This window comes from Malania oleifera, chromosome 6, assembly GCF_029873635.1.
Source record: "Malania oleifera isolate guangnan ecotype guangnan chromosome 6, ASM2987363v1, whole genome shotgun sequence".
NCBI classification, from domain to species: domain Eukaryota; kingdom Viridiplantae; phylum Streptophyta; class Magnoliopsida; order Santalales; family Ximeniaceae; genus Malania; species Malania oleifera.
The window spans coordinates 110628749-110640980 of record NC_080422.1 but is presented as its reverse complement, the minus strand read 5'-3'; the positions used below and the strand labels follow the sequence as shown (position 1 = coordinate 110640980).

General features: G+C 36.8%; 1 protein-coding gene across 5 annotated transcripts; it reads right to left on the bottom strand.

The window, feature by feature from the left end:
• Positions 1-277: 277 nt before the first annotated feature.
• LOC131157398 (AP2/ERF and B3 domain-containing transcription factor At1g50680-like) lies at positions 278-12021 on the bottom strand. Of its 5 annotated transcripts, XM_058111529.1 has the most exons (5): positions 11661-12020; positions 11549-11584; positions 11265-11431; positions 11060-11125; positions 278-1628 (listed from the first exon to the last, which is right to left on the bottom strand). In XM_058111529.1, the coding sequence occupies exon 5, from the start codon at positions 1619-1621 to the stop codon at positions 566-568; it is 1056 nt and encodes a 351-aa protein (XP_057967512.1). In that variant the 5' UTR covers positions 1622-1628; positions 11060-11125; positions 11265-11431; positions 11549-11584; positions 11661-12020; the 3' UTR covers positions 278-565. The 5 variants fall into 5 exon arrangements, with proteins under 5 accessions (XP_057967512.1, XP_057967506.1, XP_057967507.1 ...); XM_058111523.1 differs by having other exon boundaries at positions 11549-12021; XM_058111524.1 differs by having other exon boundaries at positions 11060-11122; positions 11549-11999.
• Between the last annotated feature and the right edge of the window lie 211 nt (positions 12022-12232).

Sequence of the window (12232 nt, the reverse complement as noted above, 5' to 3'; positions counted from 1 at the left end):
AAATGTGTTTGTATTTTATAACCTCCCTCTCTCTTTATCAATTGATCTCAAAGATCTGAATTTAAATCAGCAAAAGATGGGCAAAAAAAATTACTGCGATTCCTTGCTTGACTGAGTGACCTGCTTAGTGCAGCAAAATGGGTTCATGGTTGATCCCCTCAACCGATGAAATGAAATGATAGGAATGGAATAGAATGAAATTTGAATAGAGAAAATGAAAAACGTAAAGTGCTGAATTTAATTCTATTCCATTGTACCATTTGTACTAAGAGAATGATGAAGTTAATTCAATTCTATTCCATTCCTATGTACCAAAAATGCAACAAGTGACTTTACCGGATAATTATCCTCATAGTGAAAAACTAGTATATCCTACGAAAACTTTGATCCAATGGACTCAAAATGGGATGGGGCACTATCATCCTTGCTCAAAGTTCCACAATGCATAAGATACCTATAAAACAAAGCTTAAATAAAAATCCTAATGCTGCACGATACGATACGGTGACATACCAGCGTAATGAGAAATCTGAACCTTGAGAAAGAAGAGCCCAATATGTTCAAATTATATATGAACACCAAAAAGCTTGAAACCTCTTCTGGATGCATTGTCGGCAAGTTTCAATCCTGCGGATTCCATCCCTTCCTCTAAATTGGGCTCATCATTTACATGGCCAATTCTTTGTTCTAAATGACTTGGAGAATCCACCAGCATGCCAGCATACTGGTCCACCACGCCAACATTGTTTTGGCCACCGTTATAACCCACGTCAATCATGCAAAATGTCTGCCCCTCTTTTGGGCCTTCAGGATGCTGACATAGGTAGAAAGTGATGATGTCCTTCGCCTTCAAACCCATTTCCTTCACAAACCGATTCCAACCCCTGGTAAAGACAAAACTCTGGCTGCTCCTCCAATAGCAGTAGCGGAATATCCACGACCTCATGAACCTGTCGAAGAAAATGAGCTGTATGTCATCCGCACCGCTGCCTTCTGCATTTTCATCTGCGGTTTCGGAAATAGGTGGGAAGTGTTTAACAGCATATTTCTTTGGAATGACAAGTCTGTTTAGCTTACCCACGTCGCTGGGTGTAAGCTCCTTCTGAAACAGTTGTCTACGCAAACGCCCATCGCTGTGATGTGCTCTCAGACTGTTCAAGCCCACTTCTGTTTGCCCTAGGGATGAAGTCTTAAGAAAGTCTGTGAACTTGGACAGATAGGAACCATCCTTAATCATGTTTAGCACTGCTTCTGTACTGTATTGATTTTGGAACATTGGCTCATGAAGAGCAAGGTTGGGGTTGGCCCATGGAATGTTCCTGTGGGAATCTCCACTTCGAAGCTTAATAGCTGCGCTATCATATGCCATGGCAGCCTCCTTTTCTGATTTAAAGGTCCCAAGCCAAACTCGCTGGTGATTTGCGTATATTTGTGCACCCCAATGTCCATTGTGCTGTGCCACAACCCCTTTGAATCTCGGAGAAGCATCATTATTACCCTGCCTATGACGCTTGGTTGCATGACACTGGCAACTGCTGCTGTTTGAATCTGAAGCTTCAGCATTCACATGACTTGCATTAGTCCCGCCATTTGAAATTAGGCTCAACATCTCCTCTTCCATAGCAACCCTGAAGAATAAATAAAAGATGAAAGTTTGACCTGATAAAGAAAACTAATAGGTGCTATACTTAGTTACAAGCATGCATGTGAATAAGAGACAATGGGAAAAATTAGCACCCCAAAACACAATCAATGCTTTCAACTATGACCACTGGATATTTGACTTGCATGGCATGCGAAGTATTGTGCTTTCTCCTTCAAAGGGGAAATTTGGGAGAATTTAATGTAAATAAGACATGTTAATGCCCCTCATTGGATATCCCATCTATTTGCAAGTACCATATTATTCCTTTCCAACTAGACAACTTTAAGAACTTTCTCCATTTTTAGTATGCTATAGTACTACTATAACAAGTAAAAAAACAAACAATTGTAAGACACTACAAATGGAAAAGAGATGACGGATTATGCCCTTAACATACTACCAAAAACAAGATTGAATATATGGTTTATTCATTGACATGCAAGATAGGGGCCCATCCATGCAAAAGATGCTTATAGCCAACAAATATCTCTCCTCTACCCACCAGTGGAAATTGGAGTTCAAACCACTGAAAACAGTCGAGCAATTAATGATATCCCCGTTGGCCCCCTTAAAACCAGTTTCAAAAGGGGGGACAACAAAATTGATGATGTTCAAAACAATTGAAAAGTAAAACATAGCACTCCAAATAGAAATAGGGAGGGCAGGGGGGGGGTGAAACAGAACTTTAATAAAATGATCTTTTAATAGAAACAGAAAATTTACTATGAAAAAAGGAAGATATGGAGAAGACGAGATGACATCCATCTAAGGAAAAGAAACAAAAGAAAACTATACTAAAAAAGCCATCAAATATTGCTGAAAATCCAAGAAGCAAATTCCAACAAAGCGAACAAATGAATAAGCCCATAGTGAAGCAACAATAACAATTTTGTCCAAAGCAAATGCGAAGGCAAACAGCAACATTTAAAACAAAAAAAAGGAGCAGCAGGAAAGAGTATTCCTCCAATACACAACCACAACTTACTAGCATCCTTACACCTCTCAAAGCCTCCAGAAGAAAACAAAAAAAGTCTCCAGAAAGCTCATGCACACCCAAACGCTGAAGAACCAAATAAAATATTTGTGATTAGATAGGCTCCCAAGCCGCTAAATGATGCAAACAATATGAGAAAATTGACTCATGACTACCATAGTGCATGGCATGCATCAGGAGATAAGTTAACCCAACCTACAGTAGATTGTTAGAATGCACACTATTAAGGATGGCCAACCATGTTAATTTTTAACCCCAGAGGGAAACTTAGCTTTCTGAATAGGATTGGAAAAAAACCCTCTGAACAATCCAAAGCACAAATCTAAAACCCCCATAACAATATTAGGGATGATAAGACTTTTTCGAGGGCCACCTAAGCATATGCATAAGGCTCATGACCAAAACCTTAAAATTTTCATCAATTTAGCCATTATTGGGTATTATGTATTGTGAGTCTGTCACACAATTAGGAATTCATCAACAATAGCATCAACATCCCTATGCATTTATATGAGTGCACCATTAACATGAGAGCACATGGGAAAGCAATCACCATGAAACAAAAGGCGAGTCCCTGTAAATAGAGGGGAAGGGAGGCAGCAAAAGATATTTGTTATAAAAATCAAGGTTACTTAGCATACTACATCCGCATTGTTGTGTTGATATTTATTTGTCCTTTTCATTTTATTTTTTTTTCCAAATTTCTTTATTTTGAGTAGAGATGGTAATGTTAAAAACAAACTCCAGAACACTGGTACGAGAGAAGCAACTGCGGCTGTAAACGTCAGACACCAAGAGGTGGAGAATAAAATAGTCAGGAGGGAAATAGATGATCTCTCAATATCAGCAAAAGCACCCTGGAAAAAATTCCATCCTCTTAAATATGCTGCATGACAGAAAGCCATCAATGATGGACAGCCACAGAATCTTATATAAGTGGGATCCATGAGGGACCTAATGCCTATGCACAAGGACAGACTGCACCTACGTGGGTCATGATTAAAAAGTTAGCACACAAACCTATCCCTTCAAGCTACAAAACAAAACAATATAAAAGGTTGTATTTATTTTTTTTTATTTTTTTTTAATATCGCCGGGTATCCACAACCATCAACGCACGTCCGTTTTACGGTCCGCACGCACCGGTCGTGACTAATCCCACGCCCTGTAGCAGTGCCCCACCCACCACAGAGAGGTAAATTAGGAGCTTGCCGCAGGAATCGAACCCGGGGGGGGGGGAGAAATCCTTGACCTCGTGAAAGGCACCCACCGAAGTTCGCCCTGCCAACTGAGCTACGCCCTGGGGGCAAAAGGTTGTGTTTATTGATAATAAGCTAGAATGTAGTCCCATAAACTGTACTAGACCACTCCTGTCCATTTAAAAAGATTCATGATTATGTTCAAAAATTAAAAATTTTAACAGATTAATTTTTAATTGATTAAAATTTGATATCATGTTCAAATTTGAATCACGCATTTATCTGTGTTTTCAATTACAAGAGGCCAGGGAAAACCGCTGCATCAATTACTGCCAACAATGCTGACCACATTAAAACCTCAAAGACCACCTAATCTGTCTGCATGATAGCAATGATCAAAGTTGAAGAAGCTCTTTTTGGTCACTAGAGAAGATGCATAAATGTTGCAAGGCAATGATATCCCCCAGGTAAAGTAGGCATTTGCAAAACAAATGCCACCTCCCTCCCTTCCTCCCTATGCATTATGTTATCCATAGATTTGAGAGATTTTGACCAAGTTCACAAGATTAATTGGTATTTTGGCATTATCTTTATCTAATTTATTAATTTAATCAAACAAAAAACATTAAATTAAAAAAATTTCAACTAGATGTTCAGGTTCAAACCCCACCCAAATGCAGCACATGATGAACCCGTCACCACTAGGCCATACCCCATGTATCACAATAGCCAATCTTCCACACTTTAACCACGGTTACCATCCAAAGCGAAACTGGGGCATTATCTGCTGCTGACTGCCGACCACATTAAAATCATCAGTTCATCATCAAATCAGTAATAATCGAATCCTAGCATTCGATTTTTTTTAATAGTTTCCTTGGCCGATATTTGATGCCTAATGATTTTATTCCTTCATCCTAAAATCAGAAAACCAGCCTTCCACTGCCAAACTTTTAAAATGTCAGATGTCAGGCCTTATTTATAAGCTAGTCAACATTACATTTTGACATTCCTTGGGGTTACTTGCACGATCTTCGTGCTGGCTTACTTGCCTCAAGCAAGCGTCCATTTGTAAATTGTGAGCCAATGCACACTCCAGAAAATCCAAGTTGATCTCAAGTGTCCAACAACTCTTTTCTTTCTTTTTAATTGAGCAACATTAATTATGCACTACAGAAGTGTTTTCATCCAAATTTGGTTCCCCACTTGTAGTTTGCCTAGTGAATTACCAGAGAGTCAAGGGGCAGGCAGTAATATTGTCAATTCCCCCCCCCCCCCCCCCCGCCAGCTTGGTGGCCCCTGGTGGGTCCGAAGGGCGTGCTTAGGTAGGAGTACTGTGGTCATAAAAAAAAATTTGTATGCGTTATAGAAGTAAATTAGACTATATAGACCATAATACCAAAAGGCATCAAGGGTTCCAACTAGGGGTGTACAAAAATTACCGAAAACCAAACCGAAACCGAACCGAAACACATTTTGGTTCAGTTTTGACCAAAATCAATAACCGAAATGAATTAATTGGTTTTTGAAAAAACTCATACTGAAAAGGAACCGTACACCAATGGTTTCATTTAATCATAGACCGAATTTTTCCAATTCGATTAAGTTTAATTAGGTTTTTAATGTAAAATTTGTATTTTTTAAAAATTGATTAAATAGGCCCATGATCAAGAGGTCAAAGTAGTGGATGAATGCAAAGGGGCTCTCAAGCCCAAAACAATTCTAAAGACTATAAACCATTTAATGGTGGAGGATTGCTACTATGGAATTAGAGATCTAGGGTGCTCCAACAATCTGGATCTGGACTTTAAGAGCAGTTCTCATATTGGGGTCAGATAGATCCAAAATGAAATTGGGGAAGACAGTGAAACCCATTTGCAAAGAAAATAAACTAGGCCCACTATCACAATTAGGCTTAAGGGGCCAATTGATGCACTTGGAAGGAAAGTCTTGATGGACTTTTATAGGATGGGTAGGAACTTGCCATTCTTCCTCCTGGTGATGTGGGGCAAATGTTCCCAACACAAAAGTGATCTTCCATTTGCCACTCCTCTCTCATTCCCGTCCTTTCTAATTGAGTCGTACACCCCTACTATTGATGTAGATATGGAAGGAAAGGGGATGTTATTTAAAGGGAAGAAATATTATCATGATTTAGAGAGAAGTACAAGACTAGGAGGAGGACAACAACAACAACCTAAGCCTTAAGTCCTACTAGATGAGATAAGCTACATGAACCTTTTTCGCCAATTTACACGATTATGGGCAATTTCCTCTCACAAATTCGGGGCTATTAAATCCTTACTATCCCATTCCAAGTCATTTTAAGTCTACCCCCACCCCATGTACTGCATGTGACATTAACTTGCTCACTCCTCTTCACTGGCGCATTATTTGGCTTACGCTGAAATTTCCAAAACCATCTGAGTCATCCTTCCTTTATCTTCTACAAGAGCTACACGTAACTTACTACAAATATGTTTATTCCTTAGTTTATCTTTTAATGCTATAAAACTTTTACTTTTTGGACATGTTGTTTCTTAGTTACTTAACATTTGGATCCATATAGGAGGACAAGAAGTCTTAAAACTTTTGGAAAAAACTACTGAAGTAACAAAGCTATTCAATCACCCCTCTAAATGCACCAAACTGCAAAGCAACAAAACAAAGCACCCCCCCCCCCCCCCCCCCTCCAAACCAGAAAAAAAAAAAGGAACCTTAAGCTAGGACATAGCACAAGACATCACCCTTCCGCTGAAGATTCTAGAGTTGTCTTCCAAAAAACACAATGCATTAGAGGAAAAATAGCACCTTTCCATTGAATCCAAACTTCTCCTACACCATCTCATTAAACTTGGTCATGCAGTTTAAAAAAAGATGTGAAGTTGTGCAAGAAAATACAGTTACGCAATTGTGGGTAAAGGCATCCAGGCTACTATCCCATGGAAGACTTGAGGACATTCCAAGTCAACTTTTGAAGTCAAGCAAGTGTTTCAATTGCCAAGGTTTTCCAAATCAAACTACACAATATCTTAAATAAAGAAATGGCAACTTCAAAAAAAAAACAAGATCAGGAAACATGAGTAATAGAAGCTAAGACAAAACTCAAAGCAACTTAGATGAAAATGGCAATGTGCGAGGAAAAAATTGTCCAGTCTTCAAAGGAAATGAAGATTAAAGGAACCAATAAGTTCTAGAGTCCATGATAATTAGTTTATTGGTCCCAATAGCTATACAAAATTGAGAAGCTATTAAAAAGTTGGAGTTGAAGATTGAATTCATACAAAGATGGGTCACAATAGCAATTGGAAGGTTCAAGGTACATTTTTGCCTTTTTACCTTCAAGATTGTCTCTATAATTATATTATGGAGATGATGCAGTGAGACATTTTTCCTCTCAAGATCTATCACATTTTAACATCCATGATTGCATGACAGAAAGGTTAAGCATGCCTAGGAAAATTTCCACACCTCCTCTATCAATAAAAAGAAATACAAGTCTATGCCACCCCAAGATCCTCCTTCAATCACAAAGATAAAGCACAATGATGGCTCCTTTCTTACGAAAGGAGATGACTCTTTGATGATGGTCACCTTGATGGTTTCCCCAACTTAGCACGAAGGAATTGATGGAGGCAAGCTGGCCATTTGGTATCTCTCTTTTAAGGACAATTCCAAAGAATACGGGCAATGCTATCTCGAGTGTCAAGCTCAAATGTGCTAGAATTAGTTGTTAAGTTAATAGTTGTATTGGGTGGGATATATTTGTAAATGGGTCTGTTTAATGTTTTCCTCAATTTTAGTTATTCTACATATTAGCATGTTGTGTGACTATTAACTAGGTCAGTTATTTTAAATTAATGGAGTCACTAGCAGCGCCAACCCCCCCCCCCCCCCAACCCAAAAAAAAAAGAAAATAAAAATAATAAACTAAAATAAGTCCCTCTCTCCTATCTTCAGCTTCATTTCTTCATTTTTTTTTTCTTCCTTGCCTGTCCCTCTTCTTCATTCTACATCACCACTGCTGCTAGATATCCTTATCCTAGGTCCTCATCATGGACTACTTTGGATTAACAGGTAAGTTGTATTTTTTATAAAGAATTGAGTTTATTTATTTTAAAAAAACAAAAAAAACAAAATTTGCATTTTGATAGACTTAAAAAACTGACATAAAACCGTCCCTGAACTACATGGAGTCTGGCTCAAAAAGTAATTAATAAAATATAGAAGACACATATTGTGATGTAAATAATTGAATCCATTAGGAAAAGTGTTTACTTTATGTCAAATTCAAAACTGATTTTGATTGAATCTTAAATTTTCAATTTAAAAAGGAAAGTGAAATTCAGAACAAAATGGACTTAAATCAAGTAGGTAGGTGAAATAAAACACTACTAAAAAACTACCCTTAATACTTGAACTTTGTCAGTGATGAGGAGTAGGTCTGACTATCTATGTGTCCCCTTGCACGCAAACCGTGGTATCAAAGTGTGGACAACACACAAGCAAGTCATCTCCCATGTGTGAAGTTTAATATAAGAATAGGATGTTCAAGATTCAAACTCTAGATCTTCAGGTTCGAGAGGATCAATAACAAGTCTGTCAATTTTCTCCTTAAAAAAAAAAAAAAGAAGGCAACATAGATAAATTAATCAACAGAAGGATATACTCTGCCAATCTTTTATGGCACATCAAATTACCATTAGAAGCCATGTATAAAAGGTTCAATACATAAAATTCAGTGTCTTCTACGCCAACATTTTTAACTAGACTTTCCAATAAAAAGATAAAAACTAGTCATGAAAGTGCCTCTATGTGGGGTGTTTTTTATATGATTTTGTCAAGGTAATGACAAAGAGAATCCTAGTTCCATCAAACACCACCTTAATATATATGATTTTGTATTTCAAAAATATCATGTTATTTTTCTTAGAGAAGTCACGGCTTCATTCAATCAAAATGTAAACTTAAAAGTAGTAACTTAACAACTGAGCACAAAAAAGATTATCCAGGTGGTTCATCTTACTTGTACAATGAAATTTTTTGGGAAAAATCTGCCCACACCCCCTCAAGTTTTTAAAAATGACGTTGTGCCCCTATGTTTTTTAAAAATATCTAGATACCCCCTAATGGTAAAGTCATTAGTTAATCATTAAATGTACTGGCTTATTCTCAATTAAAATGTATTTTTTTTCTCTTTTATTCACATTTGACAATAACTCAAAAAAAAAAATTTCACTTAAAATATTATATTGTATAATTCATTTTATGCATGAATAGGTAACTTGTGTGTAGGCTTGTGCATGCATGAACAGAAGTATTCGTATATATCTCTATTTTAGGCTTGACTATGAGGTAATTCAACTAGAGATTATATTCGCATCAACCAATATGATCAAACTGATTTTAAAATTATTCAAAAATATTTAACCCACAAGCTATTAAATGTAAAAATATGTTAAATATACATAGTAGTTCCTGCTTGTACCATGACCAAAGCATTCTCAAGTTCAATGCTCAAATCTAGTCTATATGCACTACATATATGTGTACCTCCTGCATATATACAAGTGCAAACTATAATATTTTATATATTTCTTATATATAAATGAGTGTTTTGGTAGAGCATATTTTGACATGACTCAAATATTGCTAAATTCTAGCTAGTCTGACTCCCTTGCCCAATACTCAAGTTGAACAATGTGCAATCCCAACTCAACCCTCCTATTACTTAGGTACAATGCAAAAATGTGTATATATACATATGCCTACTCATAATTCATGTGTTCATATACAAAATAAATATAAAATATAAAATTTTAAGTGAATAACTATAAAATTGTTATCAAATATGAAAAAAAAAAAAAGAAAGGGGGGAGGGGTCAAAATAGACATTTTAAGTACAGCCAATAGTTGAACTTATGAGCTAACTAATGGGGCCTTATTAACTTTAGAAATTTGGGGTCTCTTTGTATTTTTGAAAACATAGAGGGTGTAGTGTCATTTTGCAGGTTGGGAGGGTGGGGCTAATGGATTTAACGCAATTTTTCCTGAACTTTTGAATTTGTAACAATGTAAAAGAGGATGTTGCCATTTATTCCTTTCCCTTATCCTGAACTAATTAATATTTTAAATAAATAAAAAATTTTACAGCACCAAACTACTGCATCACCTCGTAAATACCAATTAGAATATGAATTTCAAGGATATTATTTAATGTTGTATCCTAAAGAACTATTAAGTGTTGTTAGGTGGTCCTCCATTGTTTTCCTTCCCCGGCACATAAATATATAATCTTCAATCCTGACTACAAATAACGATAATCTTCTGTACCAATTAATGCAACTTAATTTGTGCTGCTTAAAGAACTATGATATAGTGGCAAACTTTCTACATTGTCACTAATTTCACATCATAAAGTACATAAATTCAATGCTTATCATCACTTTTTTTATGATGCAATGATGTGCTGCCACCTTTATATGATGTAATAAACTAGCTTAGCCAGAATTTTGAGGCTGCATGGGACAACAGTCACTAATTACAATTGGCTATCATTCATTTTGCAGTTGACCCAAAAGAAAAGACCAAAATCTTTTCATGAGAATTGAGAATGGAACAGTACACTGATGGCAGCTCAAAGCACTCCAATGAGTTCTCAAAAGAAGAGACTTATGCCATCAAAAAGATATTAATAATCTTTAACCTCTATTTTTGGATAACAAACCATAGTTGAGATTGAACTGCATACTTGTTATATGTGCAGATTTAAACGGCAAGTACAAGGATTGATCCAAAAAGTACATATCATAAATAATCTTAACATGCATTAAAGGCTTGCATCTCTTTCCTTAACATTTATTGAACCAATGGCAAGTTCAACGAAATAGTGAATGATTTCTGTAATTTTATATCACCCAGACCAAAGCAAGCCCCTTCCACAATAAAATAAAATAGAACAAACAGGAAAAATAAGTTTACATAAGTAATAATAGCTAACAACCACAACACCACAGCAACAACAAACACCTAAAGATACCTTGCAGAAGCAGACCCGAGAATGGTGTAATCCAAATTTTTTTTGTGTTTTCAGAAATAAAAAGAAGATAATTTTTTTAGTGTAAAAAATGAATAATCAAATAGCTTGAAAGAAGAAAGAAGATATAAATAAGTAATCAAACAACATTATAATTAAAAGGGAATTAAACTAAGCTTAATCACCTGGGTTATTAAGCTTTTGCCAACACCTTTGTACTGCGTCTGCCCCCCAATACGAAGCAAGAACTGCTGTGGAGGCAGAAACAACCCGATAACAAGTAAATATAAGGGCCACACTAGGAAAGAGGAAGAAAGAATTGAACTCCTAATAGAGGTAATAAATAAATAAATAAATCTACAATAGTATTCAAATTCAAATAACCCTAACCTGTATAAAGGAAACATCCTTTGCAGAAATTTGCTTCATGGCAATAATATTGGGAGTATCCACCCAGAAAAGGAAACATTCATATCTTCCCATATTAACAGCATGAACCCTAACCCGTTTCAAAATGTATACTCTTTTTGTACAAATCTACCCTGCTGAACCCAAATCTGCCAACAATTAAATTTTTAGAAATTTTTCACGAAGGGGGAAAAAGAGACCATTATTTGTATTTTGAAAAAATCCCCAATTACAGGCAGATTTAGGAAGAAGAAAATCAGGAATACCCGGGCGCGCCATCTTCGCCGTGAACATCCCATGTCCTGCAAGGAGGAGGAGGATGAGGAATTGTTCCAGAGAGAGAGAGAGAGTCAAAATCTTCAAATGCTTCCATCGCACCTGAACACGACAAAACACACACCAGCACGCGTGCTACTCTCTCTCTCATAGTCATCATCAACATACTTTTGTCTTGCAGGGCGGCGGCGACTGCATTCAGGCCAACGGCAGCGGCGGAGGAGAAGTAGGAGGAGGAATGGGCCGCAGCAACAGCGGAGCAACGCAAACGACGTCGTCCAGCGACACCCTGGCCGTGACGGAGCACCAGGTGGCCAAGCTGATGGAGGAGGACATGGGTTCCGCCATGCAGTATTTCTGTATTTGCAGGGGAAAGGCCTCTGCCTCATGCCCATCTCCCTCGCCACTGCCATCTCCGCCGCCACCTGCGAATAAAGGCGAACTGCGAATTTATTTATCTTTCGATTGCTCAAGTAATTTTACTGCTATTTTACTAGCCAAAAATTGTAGAAACCTTTTAATACATCATTTTAATAAATTTTAATACATTTTTCATTTATCTATACTAATTCAGGTTGCATTATTAACAAAACAAATCAACATAGATATAAAGTTAGATATTCCTTTGTTTAAGGAATGATCAAATTTGATTTTTAAATAAAACTATTTGTTCG